Here is a 27,402-nt window from a genome sequence, read left to right as displayed (position 1 = left end):
TCTTCTATCTCCTTCATTCCAAAGAAAACAGCCAGTCTGTCCTTCTGTCTGAAATTCTACAGCTCTGGCATCACCTTTGCAAATCTGCTCTGCAGTTTCTTCACTGATATTCCTTTCTGTTTAAGGTAAGCAAAATGTGCAGAGTACTCTAGTTCACTTTATACAGATCTAGCATGACCTCTCTGATCTTGATGTCTACACTTAGCTGATACAGTCTCTCATGTACCCCTTCATATATACACATCCTTTTACTCCCAGATATTTGGAGGGTAGTATTTGAGGATTGCTCTGTTCCTCCAGACTTCTCAATACCCTATCAGTTATTGTGTATTCCTTGGTCTTGTTTATCCTCTCCAGACTGATTACCTCACCCTTCTCAGGATTCAAGATTGCTCAATGTCATTTCCAATACATGAGTGTAACGGAGAACAAAATAATTGTTACTCTGGATGGTTGAATGCTTCCCCATACAGCTACTAACATTTTCCAGCAACCTTGGGTCCATGGAATTCTGACAGGGTCAATGCTGCAGGGATCAATTTAGAGTATATACCATTGACAGAGACTCCAGAAAAAAGGAGAAAAGAATTGTTTCCCAAGGGCTGTGTACCTTTGGCTGTAAATAGAGCCTTTGCAAGTACAGAGTAAGATCAGAAGGCTATGGTCCATTCCTACAGTTTTCTCTGTCCTTAGATACAAGGCAGAATGAATAGATTTGAAAAGGGAAATAGCAAGATGGATTGAGGAAGATAATCACTACTTATTGAATGACAGCACAATGTGAAAGGCCAAGTGGTGCCTACTACTTCAAGTCCTTTCAAGCATATTGATTAGAACTCACCTCCTGGCCAGCAGGGCACTCATTTCTTCCATTAGACCAGTTCCTCCAATAGAAATTGGGGCTCCGTTACCCCGCGAAGTCTCAGATTTAGAAGGAGTCAAGACTGAACCAATGCTGCCTGTAGAACTCAAGGCCTCATCAGTCTATGGAATAAGCAATATTGGGTGACATTAGCAGCTTTTTGTACTATTTACACTATTTGCCAAATTGGCAAGAAACCAACTATGGTTGGCAAAGTTAATCTACCAGGTTATGTGAAGGTTCTATAGCTTCCCAGCACCTCACTCAAGGAAGCACAAGACCTAGTATGCCCACAGTAAGATACTACAAGAAGCAGAGTGATATAAAACTTTATTTACAGATCGACATCTATAAGATGAACACTGGGAAAAATTCCCCTTCTCTTCAAAAACTAAGTGCCCTTATTGTGTTGTTTGAATGAAAGAAACCAAGCTGAGTTAATGACATGAGAACCAAAAGATCAAAGAGTTTGTCTCACGGTTGCTCTCTACATTTGTGAAACTCTGATCTATTGGAGTACCTTCCCTGGCTTCATCAAACTTCAACTGAAGATCAGAAATTGTGATTGTTACCTGGGAAACCAGGGGTGGTTTCACGAGAGAATAAGAATTTTTAGTTCCTCGACAACAGCAACATTCAAGTGATGATTAAGAATCACGAGCCCTGAAATCTTTGTGACTTGCTATGTAATATTTTGAGTGGTTTATTTGTGCTTTCTAGCTTATGATAATTAGGCTTAAGATCCTTTGTTGTGCTTGTACACTCATTACCACATCTCACAGACCCACAAATTGTTTGGGTCTGATCAATCCAGTCATTACACAGATCAACTCACTACTTCACTTACCCTTGCCACTTTTCTGAGCTTAGCTCCAGCCAATGCAGCTGCTAGCCCAGTCAGTGGGCGATCATCTTCAGCTGGAGCTGATGCAAGGCCGGTGGAGGGGAGAGGTGGGGCTGGAGGGGGAGGTGGAACAGGAGGTGCAGCCTGTCCAGGAAGAGGGGGTGGAGGAGGGGGGCCTGTTCCTGGCAGTGGAGGTGCAGGCGGTGGACCTGGTGGCATTGGTGGCCCAGAGACTGGTGCTGCTGCTGGCTGCAGTGGTCCTGGAGGAAGAGGTGGTGCAGGTGGAGGGGCTGGTGGCCCCTGGAAACCTTCATTTGTTGGACCAATACCTGTATTAACAAAATAATTTTTAAAAATCATTACTTTGGGTTTTTTGTGCTTGGTGAAATAAAAATAAAGGTAACTAACTATCACATCAGTAACTGCGTGCATCTCCATTTCTCTGACAAAAATCTGTGCAAGATGTCCAGTGGTATGTCACAATTAACAAACCCAACATCTCAAAATAAATTACACTATAAACCAAATCAACCCTTAAAACCAAATTGGGGTTGGGGGCAGAGGTTGAGAGAGAAGCATTCTCTTCCTCAGAGAATAATTAGGCCTATTCTTCATTTTCCTTCTTATGTTCCTTTTATAAGACAGAATACTGCATTACTGTGATGCTTTTCATAACTTCCCATCATCTCAAAGTGTTTTACAGTCAATGAAGAGCATTGGCAGAGTTGCAAGAAACAGAGCTGCCAGTCCCCAGAAACACTGATGAGTTAAAGGAGATAATCTGTTACAGTACGGTTGGTTCAAATATAAATATTGGACAGGAGACCCGAGTCTGCTTCCGCCAAGTTCTTTCAACTCCAATATCTGAAAATTTCCTGAACACAGAATCTTTAATTAGACACTGTTTATTGCCTCTACCATTCAGGCATGCAGATCACCCTCTGAGAAAACCTTCCCAAATTCAGCCTGAAGCTTATCCATTTCAATTTACCACTTCCATAATGTGATCACCTAAGATTTCTGAGTTATACTCCAACCTTGCATGCACAGATCCGGGTTTTGCCATTATCAGTGGCTTATAGTTGTGATACTGAGTCTAGGACTTGTGAGCTTTTTGCTGCTTCATCTTTGGCGCATGCATCTTTCAAGCACACCTGGCTTAAACACCATTGTCTCCAGCGTGACATTCACACCAGTATCCTTATAAAAGATGTTTTATTCACTCCTCATGGCCTCCACTGGTCTTCTGAACTGAGAAGTTCATACCAAGAATGCAGATACCATTTCACTTGAAACCAAATGTGCCCATAGATGGTGCTCCATTGGCGGATTATCAGTAACTGTCAAAAAGGCTTTTGGGAAACAAGCACCTTGCCATATGGGTTTGATTGAATGTTTGAGAGTTGAGAGGAAGTTAAAGGCTGGTAAGTGCACGGTCAGATGAATTTTGAGAGTACTTTGTCAAAGTACGTCACAATTAGTGGAATTAACTGTCAGAGTGATTGACAAATGTTTGCATTCCCACTTCAGGAAGTAGTATTACTGGCTCTGGATCTGCTTGATAATCCATTACCAGTTGTGTTCTATGTGAGTTGGTTTGTCATCTTAACTGCTTACCTATTTGGAGTAAACAGTCAAAAAGTCTGGGAAAACTCATTTTTTGTGCCCAGTTTATGACTGAGAAAAGCAAACCACAACATAGATTAGAGAACAAAGAACAGTACAGCATAGAAACAGGTCATTTGACCCACAATATTCTGACAAACTAATTGAAACCTGAAGGCACATACTCAGCAATTCAGGAATAGCTTCTTCCCCTCTGCTAACATTGAACCCGAGAACACTACCTCACTTTTTAAATATATATTATTTCTGGTTTTTGCACTATCTTAATCTATTCAATATATGTATACTGTAATTGATTTACTTATTATTATTGTATTTTCTTTTTCTTCTTTATTATGTATTGCATTGAACTGCTGCTGCTAAATTAACAAATTTCATGACACATGCGGTGATAATACACCTGATTTTGAATTACTAATTAAAAACCAAACTAAACTAATCCTTTCTACCTACACAATGACCATATCCTTCCATTTTCAGCTCATTCATATACCTAAGAGCCTTTTGAACATCTTTACCATACTTGCTTCTAACACCACACCTGACACTACATCACTGTGTAAAAATATATGCCCCATACATCTCCTGTGAACTTCCCCCTCTCACCTTAAATGTATGTCATCTGGTATTAGACATTTCAAACCTGGAAAAAGGTACTGCCTGTCTATCTATGCCTCTCATAATCTGATCTCCCTTCAGCCTCTGCTGCTCTAGAGAAAACAACCCAACCTGTGTTACTACTTCTTGTAGCACATGCCCTCTAATCTTGGTAAACAGTTATTAGCCAACAACTATCTGGCTTCTGAACTGGCATGGATAACTTCATTCACCACCACAGTGAACTGATGCCACAATCTACAGACTCACTTTCAAGGACCCTTTTTAACTCATGTTCTCAGTATTAGTTCCATTTGCAGTTTTTGTCTTCTTTTGCATATTGCCGTTTGTCAGTCTTTGTCTATTTATGTTTTGTTTTTTGTATAATTCTATTGTATTGTTTTTCTCCCCGTAAATGCCTGCAAAAAATGAATCTCAAGGCAGTACATGGCAACATATATGTACGTACTTTGATACAAGAACCTTCCGATTCTTGAACTCAAGCCCTCAACTAATAAATGCAAGCTTGCTATGTGCTTTCCTTGCCACCCTATCAATCCATGTAGCAGTTTTAGATATATTATATACACACACTCACACACACCACACACACTCGAGTATACATGCATATATATACGCACACACACGTATATATGTGTGTGTGTGTGTGTGTACATATATATATATATAAATTAATTAAATTAAGTAAGTAGCTAAAAAATAGTGCAACATGGATTCCAGTTAATTGGTCCAACAGATAATCAGGGCAGCCGCTTACTTGGGACTACTCTTAAAGGAAAAAAGCCAATTGAGAAAACAGCCACAATTCCCTTAAGAGACATTGCACAGCTGAATTGGACAAGAGACTGTTGCCAAACAGCTTCTAACTAGCATCTGTCATGTGCAATTGTGTGGCCACTAAATACTACACCATACTTAGAGCAAACAGTTTTTAAATAGCATCAGTTGTGTATGTGCTTGTGTTAAAAAAGTGATTTTTGTCACTGATAGTTGGTGAGAAATAAGCAATAAGACAATTCGGAAATGTTTTGCTCACTGGGGTTTCAAGCATTCAGACTTAGAGATGCCAAAAATGGCCAGGAGTAAAAACTGAAATGATTTCACTGGCTCAACAAGTTAGAAATTATGAGGAATTTGAAGGTATTAATAATCATCTTGAATGTTATAATTAAAATGTAGATTTGGAGGATGCAATTGTCAAAAGCATTGTATAAAGGCAGCTTATTACCTGCACAAGGTGTCTGTGCTGATTTTGTTCATTTACAGTCAATCTAAAGTACATTGGATCAATTCCTCCATTGATAACTATAAGGAACAGTTTTATAGCACTGTACTGTAGCAGTATTGGTAGTGTCACGGTACTAGTACATCTGTCTTGTGTTGCTCCTTGGCCCTGGAGTAACACTGTTTCATTTGGCTGTATTCCTGTATGATTGAATGAAAATTAAACAAGCTTAATCTGTTCTGTATTTTTTTCTTAAATACATAATTTGTTACTCACTTAAATGGTAGTTGGTCTTTTTAAAAAAATTATATACCTTTTTAACTATTTCCATGAAACTACATCTAACTGTAGCAGCTGCTTAATTGGTCCAAAGTGTATTGGTCCCAATGTGTCCTAATTAACTGTAATCCACTGTACTCGTTTAGGACCTCATTCACATCCTCTGTCTCTAAGCACATGTTCACTCCTTTATCCTTGAGAGGGCCCCACTCACTCCTGAGCTATCTGCTTGCTTCTGCTGTATGCATTTTGTAGCTATTTTAAAACTTTCTGCCTTGGGATTCAAAGGTACATTTAATGTCAGAGCAATGTATACAATATACATCCTGAAATGCTTTTTCTTCGCAACCATCCATGAAAAGAGGAGTGCCCCCAAAGAATGAAAGTTAAATGTTAGAATTCCAAAGACCCCGCCCAGCTCCCCTCCCTCTCACGCGTAAGCAGGCAACAAATGCCCCTCACCCCACTGGCAAAAAGTATTGGCGCCGCCACTGATCACACTCAAGCGTGAGGAAGGCAACAGCAAAGACAGACTTGCAGTCCTCCAAAGACTACTTGTTCACCTGGTAATCGACATACCACATCTCTTTCATCCTAATTGCCAAGGACTTTACATGGCCCCTCCTGGCTTTCCCAACTCCATTCTTGAATTCTTTTTTGGCTTATAATCCTCAGCAACTGTTTGATTTTTGCTTCCTTGATTTTACATATGCTTCCTTTTACTTCTTAATTAAATTCGTCACCTCTCTTGACATCCAAGATTCCCTTACCCTGTCATCCTTTATCCTTTCTTCTCATAGGAATATACTGTACCTTCTCCTGTGTTTCATGCAGTTGTCTTTTAGAAAAAACCCTTCATATTGGACTTGCCCAAATACAGCTGCTCCAAATTAACTCTTCCTAGTTCCTGCCTAATACTCAATTCGCCCACATCCATTTTAAAACTTTACTGCAAGCTCCATTCTTATGCTTATTTTTTAGCTATTTTAAAACTTTAAGGAGTTATGATTACTGCTCCCTAACTTTTCTCCCCACTGAAAGGTAAGTCACGTGATCAGGCCCACTTTGGCCCCTCCTCCCGTTGGATTACCTTCATATTAAAAAAAACCCCTTTGGATGCACCTAACAAATTCTGGTTCGTCAACATCCCAGTGAATAATGGGGGAGGGTGCGCGGGGGGAGAGGAGGAAGAAGAGGTCCTGTACCATAATCACAGAATGACTGCAACTTACTTTCTTTTTTTTTTGAGTTCTACCCATTAAGACTAAATAGATGTGCCCTCCAGTCTGTCCCGAGTGCAGCTTTGATATCGTAGTGAAATTTTTAGTAGTGAAATTCCACCACCCTACACCCCACTTTTTAGCACTTTCCTTTATCTTCGCTAAAACACTGAAACATGAAGCATCCATTCATGTTCACCTCTGAACCAAGTGTCTGGACATACCCGCACACATCTTTAAACTTTCCCATTCTTACCTTTATTTTATATACCTTTAATTTTAGTCACTCCTGAACTTCCTACACTCCAGAGAAACAATCCAAGTTTGTCCAAACACTCCTTATAGCTAATACGCTTAACAAGGCAGCATCTTTGTGAACCTCTTCTGCACCCTCTCCAAGTCTCCACATACATCCAGTAACACAGTGACCAGAACTGTGCACTAAATGTGTCCTGATCAAAATGACTTGCCATATGACCTCTTTCTACCTACTACTGTTGCCACTTTCAGGGAGCTGTGGAATTGCACTGAAGATTCCTCTGTACAGCAGTGCCCTCAAGGGTCCTGCCACTTACTATGTACCTTCTTAAATTTGAATTTGCAAAGCACACCATCTTACATTTATCCATATTAAGCTCCACTCATATTTCCAACTGATGTATATCCTGTTGCATTCTTTGATAACATTCCTAACTATCCACAACTCCACTAACTTTTGTATTGTCTGCAAAACTTACAAACCAGCTCACCTATATTTGCATCCAAATATATATATATTACAAATGTTTCCGGCTTTTGTTTCAGATTACCAGCATCTGCTGTTTCTTTTGACTTTCAAATAGTATATTGGTTTGTATTACCAGAATGACAATGCATAAAATGCCATTTTGTTTTTTTTAATGCAAGATTGCTTATATCAAGTCAAATTGCTTTTTATTGTCATTTCAACCATAAACTGCTGGTACAGTACACAGTAAAAATGAAACAACATTCCTCCAGGACCATGGTGCGACATAAAACACAAAACTACACTAGACTATGTGAGACAACTCAAGGCTACACTAGACTATGTAAAACAACACTAAAAAACTACACCAGACTACAGACCTACACAGGACTACATAAAATGCAGAAAATAGTGTAGGGCCGTACAATAAATAATTAATAAACAAGGCAATAGGCACAGTAGAGGACAAATTTCAATATAATAATAAATGATGTAGATGTCAGTCTAGACTCTGGGTATTGAGGTGTGCAATTTGGTTCTATCACTGACCAAAGTAATTTTGGAAACAGTTCAAAGATGAGCTTTGAAAAGAGGTTTCCGATTATCTTTAGAAAGACAGAAAGGTTCAATCCTAAGTTGGGTACCAGAGGATACGTGTTAATATATTTAAAAAATTGCCTTGGATGTTGTAGGCTGAAAGGTTTGTTTCTATGCAGTACATCTCTAAGAATATACTTTTATTGACTTTCTCAATATTGTTACGAATGAGGAGCAACTCTGATGGGCAGAAGGGTACAGAATCGCAGTGCCCCCCCCCCTTGGAGAATCGCAAATCGCTACTATTCCGATGCTGTTATCAAGGGAGATGAGAGAGACACAGGATAACAGAAAAGGCAGTTGTTATTGACAACGCAGGGATACACAAAAGTGGAATGTCTCCTTCTAACAAAAGCGGAACGGAACCACTGATTACTGCTATTGTCTCTTGGAGAGGGAATTGTGTATCGAGTACTGTTCTATTCATTGAAACCCCTCAGGGGGCAACCAGAGTGGTCTTGTTGAGGGATTGCATCATCCCAACCTGACTGACATCTGAGACCCCGTGAGTGGGGATAAAAGTAGGGTCTGGGGAACACCCCTCAGACGCACCAGGAGAGACACTACGAGACCGGTGGGGGCTTGCGTGTGTGTCCACCCTTGCCTGGGTGACGAGTCCTCCACGGAACGGTCTAGCTAAAGAACGGAGACGGATCAAGATCGTACAAGGAAAGTTGGCAAGTTACTCTCTCTCTCTCTCTCTCTCTCTCTCCCCAACAATTGCAACACAGTGAACAACAACGACGGCAGCCTGTATGAACTGAACTGAACTTTATATTTCCATCAGACAATTCATTATCCCCTAGACAACGATAGAGCTTATTTCTTATTGATTATTATTATACCCGCACTTTTAGGTTTAGTATTGATGATGTATATTATCTGTATATTTGCATTGATATTATTTTTGTGTATTTTTACTAATAAATACTGTTAAAAATAGTTTCATCAGACTTCAATGGATACTCCTATCTTTGCTGGTAAGATACCCAGTTACGGGGTTCGTAACAATATACTCTGAGGGTCAACTGTTATTGTTTACAGTAAATTTCATAAAAACAGTAAAAAAAGAGCACAATTCACAATGATCTCTGGCCAACACTGTATGGTAGAAAAACAATTACAGTACTGTATATGAAATTTATTCCAGTGCACATTGGTAATGCAGATACAATACATCAAATAGATTTCCACAGCAGCTTGATGTCATCAAGAGGATTGGCCAAACACATCTATTCCCTTACATATCCATAGTGGTTAATGCTCACACGGTTAATATATAAATAAACTTAACATAAATAGGGCTCTACTGATTAAAGATAACCTGACCTATGGAAATCTGACCTTTAGCAAATTATCTCAATTTAAAGAAACTAAACATTTTTTCAAGATATTAAAGTTAGTCACTGATATGCACACATCTTCAAGAACTGTGGAATAGAGGTAGCAGCTAGTTAATTCAAAAGACAATCAACCTTTACATGTATCTTTACCGTGGTCATCAAACACAGTTGTCTGTCAAGAGTGCAAGATACTTAGATTGGAAAATGACAATATAAATCACTTCTATTGAACAACATTTGTAAAATCATCCAAACAAGCCACTGAATTAATGAACCATTGTACTACTGTATGGAAACCAATAAAGAAATGCTCAAGTTATTTTACCATAACTGGAAATGATTCTGATGTACAGAGAAATTAGTTTACATAGTTTTTATGAATGGAACTCTTTGTAATCAGGGGACTGCCACTACACCTAATTATCATCACCATTGATGATGATGGAACTAACAATATTGTAAATTCTTCCTAGTGTGCCTTTCTTTCACCCCCACCCCAAAAAAATGGCTGGTAGTGCTTCACAAATAGAACACTGCAGTTTTTAATCAGCATTGGATATTGTTCAGCAGGATGACCAGCTAGGAGGACCGTAGCTCACAGGTTCTAAGTCTGGTGCTGTCTTTAAGAAAGTAAGTGGGTGGTGTGGGGGTGGGGGGAGAGAGGAAATAAGAGGAGTACAGCAATGATAGGGGATTCCATAGTTAGAGGAGTAGACACAAGATTCTGTGGACAGGAAAGAGACACCTCTGCGTTATGTTACCTCCCAGGTGCCAGGGTCAGGAATGCCTTGGATCAGGTGCATGGGAGGAGACCCTGAAGAGGATTTTAGGGAGCTAGGTAGAAAGCTGAAAAACAGGACTTCCAGGGCAGTAATCTCTGGATTGCTGCCTGTGCCACGTGCCAGTGAGGGTAAGAATAGGATGATTTGGCAAATAATGCATGGCTGAGAAATCTGGTGCAGGGGACAGGGTTTCAAATTTCTGTATCATTGTGATCTTTTCTGGGGAAGGTATGAATTCTACAAAAGGGACAGGTTATACCTGAACCAAAGGGGACCAATCCCTTGTGAGCAGGTTTGCTATAGCTGCTGTAGAGTTTAAACTAATTTGGCAAGGGGTGGGAACTGGAGTGATAGGACCAAGGAAGGGGCAGTTGGTATACAACTAGATGCAGTGTGCAGTGAGAAGGTCAAGAAGGACAAGATGATGATGGGGCAAAATTTCAGTTAATCGGATGAAATGCAGTATAACATGGGGGCAAAATCAGAAAGCATAGCAAATACAGGACTAAAGGTGCTTCATTTGAATACACATAGTATATGGAATAAGGGAAATGATCTTGTAGCATAGTTAGAGATGTAGCTGGGTATGACATTATGGGTTATCACTGAGTCATGTCTGAAAGAACAGGCAGGTAGGCAGAAGGGGTGGTGTGGCTGTTGGTAAAAATGAAATCAAATCCTTGTGGATAGAGTTAAGAAACTGCAAAGGTAAAAAGACCCTGATAGGAGTCATATAGAGGCCTGTGAACAGTAGCCAGGATATGGACTACAAATTATAACAGGAGATAGAAAACTCATTTTAAAAGTGCAATTTTATGATGATCATAGGGATTTCAATATGCAGGTAGACTGGGAAATTCAGGTTGGGGCTGGATTCCATGAGAGGGAATTTCTAGAATGTCGGTAGATGTCTTCTTAGAACAAGCTTGTGGTTGAGCCCACTAGGGAAAAGCTATTCTGGATTAGGTAGTGTGTAATGAACTGGATATGAATAGGGAGCCAGTAGGATTCAGTGATCATAATATGATAGACTTTACCTTGCAATTTGAGAGAGAGGGGTTAAAGTCAGCTGGATCAGTATTACAGTGTAATAAAGGAAATTACAGAGGCATGAGAGATGAACTGGCCAAAATTGTTTGGAAGGAGACACTAGCAGGGATGACGGCAGAGCAGCAATGGCTGGAGTTTCTGGGAGAAATTTGTATGGGGCAGGATAGATACTCCCTAAGGAGTAGTATTCTAAACGGAAGATTATGCAACCATGGCTGACAAGGAAAATTAAGAACACCATAAGCAGAAAGAGAGGTCATATAATAGAGCAAAAATTAGTGGGAAATTAGAGGATCGCAAAGCTTTTTAAAAACCAACAGAAGGTAACCTAAAAAGCATGAGGGAAAAGATGCAATATGAATGTAAACTAGCCAATAATATCAAAGAGGATACCAAAAAAGTTTCATCAGATATATAGAGCAAAAGTGAGACACTATGGAAGGCACTAGTAGTATGTCAGTAGTTTGAGTCTGTCAGGGGACAGAAGTGAGTGCTGTTGCTATTACAAGGGAGAAGATGCTTGGGAAGCTGAAAGGACTGAAGGTGGTTAAGTCACTTGGACCAGGGTTCTGAAGGAGGTGGATGGAGATATTGTGGAGGCATTAGTAATGATCTTTTAAGAAGCACCAGATTCTGGCATAGTTCCAAAGGACTGGAAAATTGCAAATTTCACTCCACTCTAAGAAGGGAGGGAGGCAGAAAAAATGGAAATTATAGGCCAGTTAGCCTGACCTGAGTGGTTGGGAAGATGTTGGAGTCAATTGTAAAGGATGAGGTCTCAGGCCACTTGGAGGCACATGATAAAATAGGCCAAAATCAGCAAGGTTTCCTTAAGGGAAAATCTTGCCTGACAAATCCATTGTATTCTTTGAGGAAATAACAAGTAGGATAGACAAAAGAGAATCAGTGGACGTTGTATACATTTATTTTCAGAAAGCCTTTCACAGGATGCCGCACATGAGGCTGCTTAACAAGAGTCCATGGTATAACAGGAAATACAGTAGCATGGATAGGAGATTGGCAGGAGCCAAAGAGTTGGAATTAAGGGAGCCTTTTCTGGTTGCTGGTTGCTGATGACTAGTGTTCCATAGGGGTTGGTGTTGGGACTGTTTCTTTTTACATTATCTGCCAATGATTTGGATGACAGAATGAATCTCTGGGTTGTATATGGTGACATATGCACTTTGATAATACGAGGGGTGATTGATAAGTTCGTGGCCTAAGGTAGAGTGAGTCAATTTTAGAAAACCTAGCACATTTATTTTTCAACATAGTCCCCTCCTACATTTACACACTTAGTCCAGCAGTCGTGGAGCATACGGATCTTGGACCTCCAGAAAGTGTCCACAGCATGGGTGACTGATAAATTTGTGGTCTAAGGTAGAAGGAGATGAGTTATACAGCTCTAGTTACATGTCCTTGCAGTTCAATTCTTTGAGTGATTATGCAGAAAGTTTGAAGTTAGTAACTCATCTCCTTCTACTTTAGGCCACGAGTTTATCAATCACCCCTGATGAGTTATTATCTTCAAACCTTCTGCATAATCACTCAAAGAGTTGAACTGCATGTGCATGTAACAAGAGCTGTATAACCCATCTCCTTCTACCTTAAGCCACAAACTTATCAGTCACCCCTGCTGTGGACACTTTCTGGAGGTCCAAGATCCGTATGCTCCATGACTGCTGGACTAAGTGTGTAAATGTAGGAGGGGACTGTGTTGAAAAATAAATGTGCTAGGTTTTCTAAAATTGACTCCTTCTACCTTAAGGCCACAAACTTATCAATCACCCCTCGTAAATTTACTTTGAGCTTTACAGCAATAGCAGAGAGTTAACCACTCTCGTTTTTCAGTGCTTGATATTTACTTGTCCATGTCTGAATGTTGCTGTCATCTTGCTGTCCACAGGCATGGACAACTTCATTTCCTGAACAGTTAGAAATGGATTCAATTGTGCGATCATCAGCTAACATCTCATTTCAGACCTTGGGCCTGAGTAACTCTATGGTGATGTACTGGGGCTGCCATGATTCACTCACAATTGTTGGAAAAACCTTGCAGGTATCTTTAATGCATCACTTGTGTAGATACCAATGACAAGTCATTCACACTCTTGGGTCCAATTTTGGACAAAGCTATGCAGAATATTTATACACAAGGATGAAATGCAGGAGTAGACCACTTAGCCCATCAAGGCTGCCCTACCATTCAATAAGATCAAAGCTGATCTGACTGTAATGTTAACTCCACATTCTCTATATACCCATGACTGTGTGGCTAGGCATAGCTCAAATACTATCTATAAATTTGCTGAAGATACAACCATTGTTGGTAGAATCTCAGGTGGTGATGAGAGGGTGTACAGGAGTGAGATATGCCAACTAATGAAATGATGCCGCGGCAACAACCTGGCACTCAACGTCAGTACGACAAAAGAGTTGGTTGTGGACTTCAAGAAGGGGAAGGTGAAGGAACACGTACCAATCCTCAAAGAGGATCAGAAGTGGAGAGAATGAGCAGCTTCAAGTTCCTGGGTGTCAAGATCTCTGAGGATCTAACCTGGCCCCAAAATATCGATGTAGTTATAAAGAAGGCAAGACAGAAGCTATACTTCATTAGGAGTTTGAAGAGATTTGGCATGTCAACAAATACACTCAAAAACTTCTATAGTTGAACTGTGGAGAGCATTCTTACAGGCAGCATCACAGTCTGGCATGGAGGAGCTACTGCACAGGACCAAAAGAACCTGCAGAAGGTTGTAAATCTAGTCAGCTCCATCTTGAGTACGAGTTTACAAAGTACCCAGGGCATCTTCAAGGAGTGGTTTATCAGAAATGCGGCATCCATTATTAAGGGCCTCCAGCACCCAGGACGTGCCCTTTTCTCACTGTTACCATCAGGTAGGAGGTACAAAAGCCTGAAGGCACACAACTCAGCGATTCAGAAACAGCTTCTTCCTCTCTGCCATCCTATTCCTAAATGGATATCGATTCTTTGGACACTACCTCACTTTTAAAAATATATACAGTATTTCTGTTTTTGCATGTATTTTTTAATCTACTTAATATACGTAATCAATTTTACTTGTTTAATTATTATTATTATTTTAATTTTACTTATTATTTTTCTCTGCTAGATTATGTATTGCATTAAACTGATGCTAAGTGAACAAACTTCACGTCACATGCCGGTTATAATACACCAGATTCTGATTCTGATATCCACAGTCACTTTTTGTCTCCTTGTTTATTATGAACCAAGATACCCTTGTATAGTCTGGTGACACAGGACTGGAAGATGTAGAATCTTTGTGGGTAGAGTTAAGGAACTGCAAGGATAAAAAGACCATGATGGAAATTACATACAGACCTCCCAACAGTAGCTAAGATGTGGGCAACAAATTACAATGGAAGATAGAAAATGCATGTCAAAAGGAAATGTTATGATAGTCATGGGGGCTTTCAATATGCAGGTAGATTGGGAAAATCAGGCTGGTTTCAGTTCTGGTAGCCTCACTACAGGAAGAATGAGGATACAATAGAAAGAGTGCAGAGGAGATTTTACACGGTTGTTGCCTGGATTGGAGAATGTGTCTTATGAGAATAGGTTGAGTGAATTTGGCCTTGTCTCAGGGGTGTCAAACTCATTTTAGGTCACGGGCCGGATTGAGCAAAATGCAGCTTCATGCGGGCCGGATCAGTCGGACGCGTGCGAACACAGCTTTCGTTGCCTCCGTTTTTTCAGCCTGCTCTCATGTGTCTCAGTCTCTGCTATAACTACAAAGTGTTTCACTTTACAAATTCCGTTTCTTATGAAGAAGACTGCCGAGCAAGACTGCCGAATAAACACTAAAAACCCTGAAAACCTGGTACCTGAATAAACTCAGCATTAGCCATATCATACGCCATAGGCGCTTCGATTACTGGGGCCAGCTTTAATAGTAATTAGATATTATCTCGCGGGCCAAAGATAATTCCACCGCGGGCCTTGAGTTTGACATATATGCCTTAGAGCAACGATGACAGGTGTCCTGATAGAGGTGTATAAGACGATGAGAGGTATTGATCATGTGGATAGCCAGAGGTGTTTTCGCCAGGGCTGAAATGGCTAACATGAGTGGGCACAGTTTTAAGGTGCTCGGAAGTAGGTACACAGGGGGTTGTCAGGTGCAACTTTTTCCACACAGAGAGTAGTGGGTGCATGGAATACACTGCTGGTGACGGTGGTGGAGGTGGATACAATAGGGTCTTTTATGAGACTTTTAGATGGGTACATGGAGCTTAGAAAAATAGAGGGCTATGTGGTAGGGTAATTCTAGGCAGTCTCTAGTGTAGGTTACATGGTCGGCACAACATTGTGGGCCAAAGGGCCTGTAATGTGCTATGCTCTAATTTTGGATTCTAAAAGAGAGAATTTGTAGAATGCCTTTGAGATGACTTTTCTGAGCAGCTGTGTTTGAGCCCACTAGGAGAAAATGCTATTCTGGACTGGGCGTTGTGTAATAAACTGCATTTGCATCCTGCAAATTGAGGGGGAGAAGCAAAACTTAAAATGTTACAGTATTACAGTGGAGCAAAGGGAATTGCAGAGGCATGAGAGAGGAGATGGCCAAAGTTAATTGAGATACTTCCTATAGTGGGGTAAGTCTAGAACCACAGGGCATAACCTCAGAATAGAGGGATGTTCATTTAGAACAGAAATGAGGAAGAATTTTTTTTTTACCTAGAGAATGTTGAATCTGTGGAGTTCATTGACATAGTTGGCTGTGGAGGCTAGGCCATTGGGTGTATTTAAGGCAGAGGTTGATAAATCAGGACGTGAAAGGGTACATGGGTAGAAGAATTGGGTTGAGAAGGAAATGGATCAGTTATGATCAAATGACCTAAATCTGCTCCCATGTCTTATGATCTTAACCTAGCAAGTTGATCCAAAGAACACCACAGATGAAAACCAAACCCACAGCATTCACCAAAGATGCTTTTATTTAATACTGAAATAAAACTTGATTAATGCATTAATTTAGCTAACCAGTCAGCTAAATTAACATATTCTGAACTACATACTTTATCATAGCCTCTAAATATCAACCTTTGGTTCAACTGCACATTCATGTAACCAATACCTGGGTTATACTGAGATAAACTGAATTTTGTTCATTGCCTAGAACTGATAGATGATAGCAGAGAGAAAGCCTTACCATGTAGAACTGGAAGTTCAGCCAGCTGAGGGGGTGCCTGGGTGTTTGGCTCAGGAGCCGAGGAGTCTCCCAGCCCAGAGAAAGAGTTCTCAGCAGAGGCAGGCAGCTTGGGGGAAGTAGGGGTGATTGCACAAGGAGAAGGAGGTACAGGAGGTTGAGACACCGCAACACTGATGTTTGATGACACAGGAATGTTGTGAGATGCTTGTGACAGAGGCAGATGAGATGGGGGACGGGGAGGGGGAGGTGGTGGAGGTGCAGCTGGAGCAGCACTTGGCCCCTGCTGGAGTGGAACATCAGGTGGGCCATTAAGGACAGAAGGTGATGGTGGCTTTTGGATTTGGATAGGAGTTGGAACAGGAAGGACTGGACGAGGACCTGTAGCCTTAGCAGGTGGACTACTGATTACCACAGGTGGAGACGGTGGGAGAGGAGAAAAATTAGTGGCAGGCCAGACCACTGGCTTGGGGACTGAGGGAAGAGATGGAGGAGCACTGACGGGAGATGGTGGGCCAGGTGTTCTGTGAATAGGACGTGGAACAGTTGCATAATGAGGCAAGACGGGATGGAAGGCAGAGCCAAGAGAAGTCGCAAAGCGAGAGGCCGAATGACGCAAAGGTGGGGTGGGTGGAGTGGAGTTTGAGGAGGCAAGGGATGCATACTCTGAGAGAGAATCTGAGGAGGGGGGAGTGCAGGATGAGATGGGGGCTGTGGACACAGCCTTTGTGTAAGGTGGGGGAGGGATTGATGGGGGTTGACAACTGCTATATTCAGGAGGTGGAGTGTTGTACTCGAAAGATGAAGCTGGAAATGAAATGGAAGCAGCACAAAGGAGACAAGAGGAAAGAGAGAAGAGAAAAAATACAACTAACATTGCAACGGAGTCAATAGTTGAAAGGAAACCAAGTTTTAAAAGCTGCAGCTTGCCTCAGAGATCAGTCTTAGCAAAGTGTCAGAATTATCAGTTGCGGTATATTGTAAATACATCAATAGAAGATGCTGGACAAAGAAATATTAGAACACTGCAGAGAAAAATCAAGAGCTTCACCAGAAAAGGGGTGTGGGGGAGGCATTTGCCCGGTTCCTGCCACTGCTGCAGCCCAAATGTAGTAGGATCAAAAAAAATGCTGTCAAGTGGTTTACATTATTTAGTAATAAATTAGCCTTTCACAGACACAGAGAAGTTGCCTTTTTTGTTTTAGACTGGTCAGAAAGGATACTCGAGTTTAGATGGGATTTCACAACGTGAACTTGTAAAAGAACAGGTCTGCCAGATTCCTGTGTGCTCTACAGCCTAGATCAGTTATTTTATCAATGAAACCACCAACACCAGAGCAATTCAAACTTTTTGAGCATTCATAAGGGATGCATTCATGTTCAATTCCTGGGTGTAACTTGGAAAGCAATGATAAGATACCATGTACATTTTTGGATGTGGGCATTTATTGCTCACCTTTCATTCACTCAAACCAGTGTTTACCAGGTGACTTCAAAAGACATTTCAAAGTTATTGATGTGGGTCTGGAGCCCTAAATAGGTAAGACTGGCAAATTTCCTTTCTAAATGCCATTAACAAATCAGATGAGGTTAGTTGGTTTTGTTTTAGCTCCAAATAATTAACAGAATTTAAATTCTGCAAGTGTCAATGATGGGACTGGTGGTGCAGTGGTTAGTGCTGATATCTCACAACTCAAGGAGCATGATTGGTTCTGACCTTCAGTAATATCTGTGCAGATTTTGTATATCCTCGCTGTCACAACATGCTTTCCCCCAAGTGCTCCATTATCCTCTCACATCCTAAGGATATACTATCCAACATTGTTTTTATTTCAGTTTCTAGAATCTGCAGCTTTTTAAATTTTAATTTTTCATTTTCTTTTGCTCTACTAGGTGCTAACACAGGCACAGTAGGTGAAATGACCCCCCCCCCCCCTTCTGTACTGTAATATGTCAGTTTCCAGATTTTTAGCAAAGGCCTCTAGGTTATTTGTCCAAAAGGGAGGGCGATCACTCGTTGAGTATGATGTTCTCCCAAGTGGTTATCTGTTAGTGGGTCCTCACGTGACTGTCAAGGCTGATCCAGGACCTAGAGATTCTGGTGTACTTTGGGTAAAGAGTAAATGATGGTTGTGGTTGGTGGTTGGATAGTGTTGTCCAGTACTTAATAGCACCATTGCTATACCCTTAAGGGCAGAAAAGTGGTGCTGAAGCAAAAGCTCGAGCATCCTTTCTAAAGTCTACAAACAGTACATATCAGAGTGTGCAAGGCAGGTAATGAGACCTCTGCGATCAGCACCACTGTCAGACAGAGAAAAGATTTGGATGAAGAACTTGTTTCCATCTTTTATAATGTTGTTTGACCAGAATTTAGAATTTTTGTTTTTTTTAAATATTTGGACAGTCCATGAGTCTCATGATCATATGTGATTATTTGCAGTATTGAACATTCCTCATATTTCAAGCACTGAATTCCTCCCACCATTCACCCCCATGGCTGGTCCTGTGAGGCAAGCTACACGTAAATACAAAGAGGCAATCATCATCTGTTCATCAATAAAATGAATCAGCACTCAAAATCAAGAGTCAATTTTAACACAGCCACAGTATCCCCTCTAGTGCCCAATTCACAGCTGCTAAGCCTAAATCCTCACACCATGGATTCAATTGGCAGCTTAATTTTCTTTTTATATCTTTTTATTAATTTTAAACAAACAGAAAAGAAACATAGATACAGAGAGTTTGAGAATACATAAATAGGTTAAAGTATAAATACAAATAGATGATAATCCATATATAACCTCCCAAACTCATAGTGATTATGAAAAAAGGAGTAAATAAGAAAAAAAAACCCTCCCAAAAAAAAACCTAACCAACATGGGCCATTGCATTATGTCAAATATACACAGCAGCGTCAATAACTCCATACTTCCATCTAAATAATTAAGGATAATAAAAGTAAGGTTTAGGAAAAGTCAGTTTAGCTCATATGAAAATGTTGAATAAATGGTCTCCAAGTTTCTTCAAATTTAATTGAAGGGTCAAAAACAACACTTCTAATTTTTTCTAAACTCAGATAAGAAATAGTTTGAGAAAACCACTGAAATATGGTTGGAGGATTAATTTCTTTCCAATTCAATAAGATAGATCTTCTAGCCATTAACGTAACAAATGCAATCATCCGCCGAGCTGAGAGGGATAAACAACTATTATCCACCATTGGTAAACCAAAAATTGCAGTAATAGGATGCGATTGCAATTTAATATTCAGAACTTTTGAAATAATACCGAAAATATCTTTCCAATAATTTTGCAAGCAGGGGCAAGACCAAAACATGTGGGTCAATGAAGCAACTTCAGAATGACATCTATCACAGGTTGGATTAACATAAGAATAAAATTGAGCAAGTTTATCCTTGGACATGTGAGCCCTATGTACAACCTTAAATTGTATTAAGGCATGTTTAGCACAAATAGAAGAAGAACTGACTAATTGTAAAATTTTCTCCCACTGCTCAGTGGGTATAAGACAATGAAGGTCTTTTTCCCATTCCTTCTTAATTTTTCCTGATACTTCTGGCTGTATTTTCATGATCATATTATAAATGATTGCTACTAAAACCTTCTGGCAAGGATTCAGAGCTAAAAAAATTTCCGTAATGTCCATTGGACATAATTTTGGAAAAAACCAGCATGTTATTCAAGAAATTTCTAACTTGCAAGTATCTAAAAAAAATTAGTTTTCGGCAAATTATATTTATTAGATAGCTGTTCAAAGGACATAAAACTATTGTCTAAAAAGAGATCACGATAACATGTTATACCTTTTGTTTTCCATAATACAAAGGCGTGATCCATAAAAGAGGGCCGAAAAAAAGTTAGATATAATAGGGCTTGATAAGATAAACTTATTCAAGCCAAAGAATTTACAAAATTGAAACCATATTCGTAATATATGTTTAACTATAGGATTGGTTATTTGTTTATTCAATTTAGATAAAGCAAAAGGAAGCGAAGATCCTAAAATAGAAAACAATGAGAAGTCTTGTACAGATTTACATTCCAAATTTACCCATTGTGGGCAAGATACTATAATCGATTCTTGTGTTCAAAATATTAAATATCAAATATTAACTGCCCAATAGTAAAATCTCAAATCTCTCCTTCTTAGGCTTGATGATTCGTTACTATACATATCTGACCCTGAGAGATCTATTCCTGCTATTTTGTCCTTGCTTACTCAGTTTAGTAGCTTTTCTGGTTACAAACTGAATTTTAATAAGAGTGAATTATTTCCATTAAATATGCAAGTTCCAATTTATAAACACTTACCATTTAAACTTGTTACAGATCATTTTACTTATTTGGGTATTAAAATTACCAAGAAGCATAAGGATTTATTTAAAGTTAATTTTTTACCTTTAATTGACCAAATCAAGCAACTAGTTACCAGGTGGTCCCCATTATCTTTGTCATTGGTTGGTCAAATTAATGCTATTAAGATGATAGTATTATCCAAATTTTTATATTTATTCCATGCATTACCAATTTTTATTTCTAAATCTTTTTTTGATATTATTGACTCCAAAATATCCTCGTATGTGTGGCAGAATAAAAATCCTAGATTAAGTAAAAAATATTTACAGAAGCCTAAGAAGGCAGCTTAATTTTTACCTCATTGGATTTCAAGAAAAGTAAGTTTACTAGCAATTTTAAAAAATGATATATCTATATCTGAATCAAATCTCAAAACTGGAAATTAATATTTTCAGGTGTTTTATGTTTCCATTAAAATCTTTCTCAATTTTTCCTCACATAAATCCTACTCCTTAATAGAAAATATATATTCATAATTGGATTTGAATCAACAGGCAGGTATGTGAGATAACTATGGATGCAGAAACCATGGCTACCTTATGTTCAATCGTAATAGACACTTCGCAATGTATGTGGTATAGTATTAAGATTCGGTGGAAGTCAGACACAGAAGTTAATTTAATTTATCACAGGTAACAACCTAAACAGTTTTATCAAAATCTCTCTTGGCGGTACTGCCATCCAAGTTTCTCCCGCAACTTACAAGAACTGAAAAACCAGATCAGCAGGAATGGCCCTACCAAATTTAATAATTTTAACATCAATACAACTTTTGTAAAGGTGAGAATTAAACCATTCTGGAAAAAAATCAACCACGACAGTGGAGAAGTGGAACCAGAGGAGATAGCAGAGGTACTTAATGAGTACTTTGCTTCAGTATTCACTGCAGAAAAGTATCTTGGTGATTGTAGGGATGAGTTGCAGTAGACTGAACTGCAGATATTAAGAAAGATAGATATAGATATTAAGAAAGAGGATGTGTTGGAGCTTTTGGAAAGCATCAAGTTGGATAAGTCACTGGGACTGGACGAGATGTACCCCAGGCTACTGTGGGAGGTGAGGGAGGAGATTGCTGAGCCTCTGGCGATGATCTTAGCATCATCAATGGGGACAAGAGAGGTTCTGGAGGATTGGAGGGTTGCGGATGTTCTTCCATTATTCAAGAAAAGGAGTAGAGATAGCCCAGGAAATTATAGACCAGTGAGTCTTACTTCAGTGGTTGGTAAGTTGATGGAGAAGATCCTGAGAAGCAGGATTTATGAACATTTGGAGAAGCATAATATGATTAGAAATAGTCAGCATGGCTTTGTCAAAGGCAGGCCGTGCCTTATGAGCCTGATGTGACTAAAAACATTAGAGCAGTAGATGCAGTGTGTATATGGATTTCAGCAAGGTATTTGACAAGGTACCCCATTGCAAGGCTTATTGAGAAAGTAAGGAAACATGGGATCCAAGGGGACATTGCTTTGTGGATCCAGATTTGGCTTGCACACAGAAGGCAAAGAGTGGCTGTAAATGGGTCATATTCTGCATGGTGGCTGGTGGTGTGCCTCAGGGATCTGTTCTGGGACCACTTCTCTTCATGAATTTTATAAATTACGTGGATGAAGAAGGGGAGGGATGGGTTAGTAAATTTGCTGATGACAGAAAGGTTGGGGGTGTTGTGGATAGTGTGGAGGGCTGTCAGAAGTTACAGCGGGACATTGATAGGATGCAAAAATAGGCTGAGAAGTGGCAGATGGAGTTCAACCCAGATAAGTGTGAGGTGGTTCATTTTGGTAGGTCAAATATGATGGCAGAATATAATATTAATGGTAAGACTCTTGGCAGGTGGAGGATCAGGGGGATCTAGGGGTCCGAGTCCATAGGACACTTAGAACTGCTGCGCAGGTTGACTCTGTGGTTAAGAATGCATATGGTGCATTGGCCTTCATCAATCATGGGACTGTGTTTAGGAGCTGAGAGGCAATGTTGCAGCTATATAGGACCCCGATCAGACCCCACGGAGTACTGTGCTCAGTTCTGGTCACCTCACTATAGGAAGGATGTGGAAACCTTAGAAAGGGTGCAGAGGAGATTTACAAGGATGTTGTCTGGATTGGGGGAGCATGTTTTATGAGAACAGGTTGAGTGAACTCGGCCTTTTTTCCTTGGAGCAATGGAGAATGAGAGGTGACCTGATAGAGGTGTACAAGATGATGAGAGGCATTGATCGTGTGGATAGTCAGAGGCTTTGTTTTTCCCAGGGCTGAAATGGCTAGCATGAGAGGGCACAGTTTTAAGGAGCTTGGAAGTAGGTGCAGAGGAGACGTCAGGGGTAAGTTTTTTATGCAGAGAGTGGTGAGTGAATGGAATGGGCTGTTGACAACGGTGGTGGAGGCGGATACAATAGGGTCTTTTTAGAGAGTCCTGGACAGGTACATGGAGCTCAGAAAAATAGAGGACTGTGGGTCACCCTAGGTAATTTTTAAGGTAAGGTCATGTTTGGCACAGCTTTGTGGGACGAAGGGCCTGTATTGTGCTGTAGGTTTTCTATGTTTCTAGAATTTAAAATGAGCAAAACTGCACCTATGTGAATATAACAGGTCCAGAACAAGGTGCTTCAAATTCAGATTTACCCAGTCTTGCTGCAGAAACAAAAGCTGTGTTTTGCATGAAGTATTTGAAAAGGCCATTGATGTTTGCCATGAGAATCAAACACCAGCTTCTGGTGACCAAATGTTAAATATGGAAATCTGAGAGCTGTGTCAAAATTACTCAGCATCACTAGTGACTGCATGATAGTACCACCAAAGTGATAAATCAGATACTGACATCTACATAAGACTATGAAGTTGGTACCACTTCTTAGCACATCCGATGTTGATGAATTCAGGTGCTAATGAATTTTTAACAGCATAAATCACAATTAACAGCAATAGCCTCTTTCACTCTGTGGGGTTAAGTTTCCATGTGTAGAACTCATTCCTTCAGAAATTGATTTGTTGGAGATTTGGAAAATAAGTCACTTTTTTTTCTACGACCTAATCTTTTTCTTTCCTGCTTCATGTGCCTAAATACATGATTTTATAATTAACATTACTTATATTTCTTGGCTTGGACTGTGCACATCTCAGTGACGATGCATCAGTCTCATTGTTCGAAGAACGTCACTAGGGCTTAACCTGCTCGTACACTCCACAAATTTCTTGAAAAGGGCACAGTGCTAGAAAATCACAGATTGTTGCTCAACAGTTTTTGAAAAGTTGTCGCTGCCACAAACAGCCAACTTTGCCATTCACTGTATGGGTCAAGTCCAGTGTTAAATTTGTGCACTCTTTCAGTTCCAAACTTGGTCACATTAGCCTGCCCTTAATGCCATTGTTTCATGCTCTTGTTTTGAAAAGTCTGACTCAAAATCTGAACAGGCCAGTAAATAAAACATGCTGAGGAGCACAATGAAGGGATACTGTAGCTTTAAACTTGATCACTTTGATGTAACCTACAGATCTTAGATTACTCTCTATTCACACTTACCCGCAGACGACATCCGACGCTCCATCTCCCACTCAAGCTGCTCTCTCTCAAGCTGCTCTTGTCGTTCCCTTTGTCGTTCCAACTCTAAATCCTCTTGTTCCTGCCTTTCTCGTTCCTGTCTTTCTCGCTCCATACGTTCCTGTTTTTCTCGCTCCTGCTTCTCACGTTCCATCTGTTCCTGTTCTAGCCGCTCTCTCTCCAGTCGCTCACGTTCCAGTCGCTCTCTCTCCAGCTCCTTCTGCCGTTGTTGTTCCTGTAGTTGCCTGGAACACAAGACAGGAATACACTCTAAAGGTTTTGTCAAGATGGAGTTAAATGCCACATAGTAACACATATTTTAACACCGGTTGTTTTTATTTTTAGTGGTTACTTTATTCATTTATCCTTACACCAGCCTTTCTTAACCTTTTTGACCTGGAGCAATCCTTGAAATAATTTTCAGGTCTCAGGGAACCCCTGCATAAAAATTACATCTAGCATGATCAGTAAGTTGTAGATATAATAATCCAAAAATATTGTCAATGCTCCTTTGAGTAGAGAAAGAATTTTCAGCCAACCTTCTCTGTAAAAAGATAGTTAAGCTTAGCTTACCTTTCTTAAACTTAATCTCTTTCTTTCCCTTCCATAAGGCAAACATAATAAATTTCTCAATTCTGGCTCAATCTTGAGATAAGCACATGCATTTTTCACCAAATGAAATAAAATGATTTCTATGCTTGTTAAACAAGAAAAAGCTTGCTCACACATGTAAGAAGTTGAAAACTGCAGCAAAACTTTCATTGCTTTCCTATGAATGGCAGGATGCTCTCACAGAAATCCAGAACTTAACCAGGGACAGATCAGTAAAGCTCATCTTGAGTGCATGATCAGACTGCAGCTCACAAAATTCTTTTCTCTTCTCTCCTCTCAAAGTCAAGTTCGCAGGCTGAGCAGAAGATTGAGAGAAAGGTTCCCTCACCCAGTTATCACTTGTGTTAAAAGGGAGGAAAGTACTGTTCAATTTTGTTCTGCAGTTTTTCCAGGTGCTTTTCAATGTTACGAAAACCCCGTAACCAGGTAACTTACCAGCAAAGATAGATGGATCAGCTGAGTCGGATGCTACTATTTTCAACCGTTTTATTCAACAAGGGCACAAACGTATGGTTAATACAAAACATTCAGATCATCAAAACTCAATCTAAAACACCGGTGTAATAATAATCATTCAAAACACAAGCTCGATCGTCGTCTAGGGGTAATGTAGATTTTATATCGTTCACTGGATATCTAAAAGTCTTTTAGATCACGGCCGTTTCACTTAGTTGCCGGCGGAAGTGTCGCGTTGGTGCACTTTTAGTTAGAAAGACAGAGAACATGAAGCATTTACCCGACAGGTTTTCCAACCTGTAGGAGGTAGTCGGAAGTCTCGTTGGGGGAATGGACTCTCATCTGTGGCTTCCCCTGTAGCTAGGCCGTCTTCCGTGGTGAAGTCGCCAATCCCAGGCAAGGGAAGGACGCACACGAACCCCACCACCGGCTGTAGCTATTAAAACGCTGTCGCAGGATTTCTAGCGTTTCTCCTTCGTGTGTTTCCTTGGTGCATCTGAGGGTCCTCCCCTCAGACCCGCCTTTATACTTCTTCACGGGATCGCAGGTGTCAATCAAGTTGCAGGTAATGCGATCTCTCTCTCAACCAGCCCACTTTGCCCGAGGGCTTTTCAGGTGGTCTCCATGAGACAATAGTCAAAGTCACTTTTATTCTGCTTCTTGGGAGAACGTGGTCTTTAGCACGTCTCTCTCTCTTGGGTCAGTTGACCCCACTTAACTAGAGTTCTTGCGATTTTCACAAAGGAGGGGGCCAACGGCATAACATCAATAAGACTTGAGATTTTCTGATACCCTTCCCCACTCTCAAGTCCAAGTAATAGTGGAAATGTTTCAGGATTTCCTTTGCAGCATGATTTTTCCAAATATTCAGTTTCCTTTTAAATCCAAGAATCTTGTTACTCAAAGTCAAACATTATCTCCAGAACCTTGCAGACAGTTGTTTAACTGGTTCATATGATGAAAAATCTGGCCTACTATTTTCTTGAAGGTACTGCAATTCACCTTTCAGCTCAAACACCCTGTTGAGAACTCTTCCTCTGCTAAGCCACCAGATTTCTGTATGTAGCAGGAGATTGGTGTTCTCTTTGCCCAGGTTTTCACACAGTTAAAAAAAAAAATATTCTCAAGTAAACTGGTCTTAAAGCTACGAAGTAACTTGCTTCCAAAGCCCTTTTACTGTCTGTGACTTTATTTTCAAGAGCTTTAATCTGTCTGTTTTGAGATTCCAATAGTCGTTTAAAATAACCAGCACTTTTACATGTCATATTTTGTAATTTGTAGTTAAATGTCTTTCAATTTTGCTGGAGCCGTTGCTACATTCGTAAGTTGTTTGCCACAGACTTGGCATAATGGAACAGGACAACATGGATCACCAATCATGTAGAACTCATTGATAACAAGCTTTCATTGTAAAGACAGACTTTTTTGTGTCTTTTGTTGCATTAGTGCAGTGAAATGACTCAGAAGATTGTAGTTCTTCAATTTAACCTTATCAAAATTGTCTGTAGGCCTAGGCAATTCCTCTTGCATCTCACACCTCCTCTTCAAAAATCATCACACTGGACTGCCTTTAGTGTGAAAATTTCCCTCCAGTTTGTTTGCTCCCATAAGTCAGTCATTGCAAGGGGAAGTAATTCGGGAGGGAGAGGCTGATATCACAGCCAAAGTTGGGCAAGTCCATTCAATGCTCAGAAAACACACTTCATGCTGAACAGCCTACTGCCCTCCTTCCATGCAAAACAGTGATCACCAATTATCAACGGCCTCCCCTATCTCACATCAAAAACTAAGAATGGAGTCAACCAAATGAACACAATCCTATTGCACACTTGCATACTGGACTGACAGGCCTCTAACGGGGCTTCTCGGTCACTGTCCGCCACTGCAAGCACTAGCATTGCACTAAGTTCAAAGTGATTTTTTAAAAATCACAATCTAGGATTCCACAAAACCCCAGTTAAGAAATCCTGTCTTACACCAACAACATGCAATTTGTTCTCCAGATTTGTGGACTGAAGGCAAGTTGTACCCTCTTGCCCAAAGGCTGCCAGATCAGTT

At 40.2% G+C, this 27,402-nt stretch overlaps 1 protein-coding gene across 6 annotated transcripts in view; it reads right to left on the bottom strand.

Moving 5' to 3' along the window:
• enah (ENAH actin regulator) overlaps positions 1 to 27,402 on the bottom strand; it is a 311,956-nt gene that overhangs the window by 36,262 nt on the left and 248,292 nt on the right. For 5 of the 6 annotated variants that reach the window (XM_073056228.1, XM_073056227.1, XM_073056229.1 and 2 more), the window contains 4 exons: positions 24,259 to 24,521; positions 16,369 to 17,172; positions 1,710 to 2,035; positions 842 to 984 (listed from right to left, as the gene is read on the bottom strand). In XM_073056228.1, the coding sequence (XP_072912329.1) occupies positions 842 to 984; positions 1,710 to 2,035; positions 16,369 to 17,172; positions 24,259 to 24,521 (1,536 nt within the window). The remainder of the gene's footprint in view (positions 1 to 841; positions 985 to 1,709; positions 2,036 to 16,368; positions 17,173 to 24,258; positions 24,522 to 27,402) is intronic. The other variant, XM_073056233.1, reaches the window with a different exon arrangement.

The sequence above is a fragment of the Hemitrygon akajei genome, chromosome 9, assembly GCF_048418815.1.
Source record: "Hemitrygon akajei chromosome 9, sHemAka1.3, whole genome shotgun sequence".
Taxonomy (NCBI): domain Eukaryota; kingdom Metazoa; phylum Chordata; class Chondrichthyes; order Myliobatiformes; family Dasyatidae; genus Hemitrygon; species Hemitrygon akajei.
Note: the sequence above shows the minus strand (reverse complement) of the source record. Positions and strands in the feature narration are given on the sequence as shown.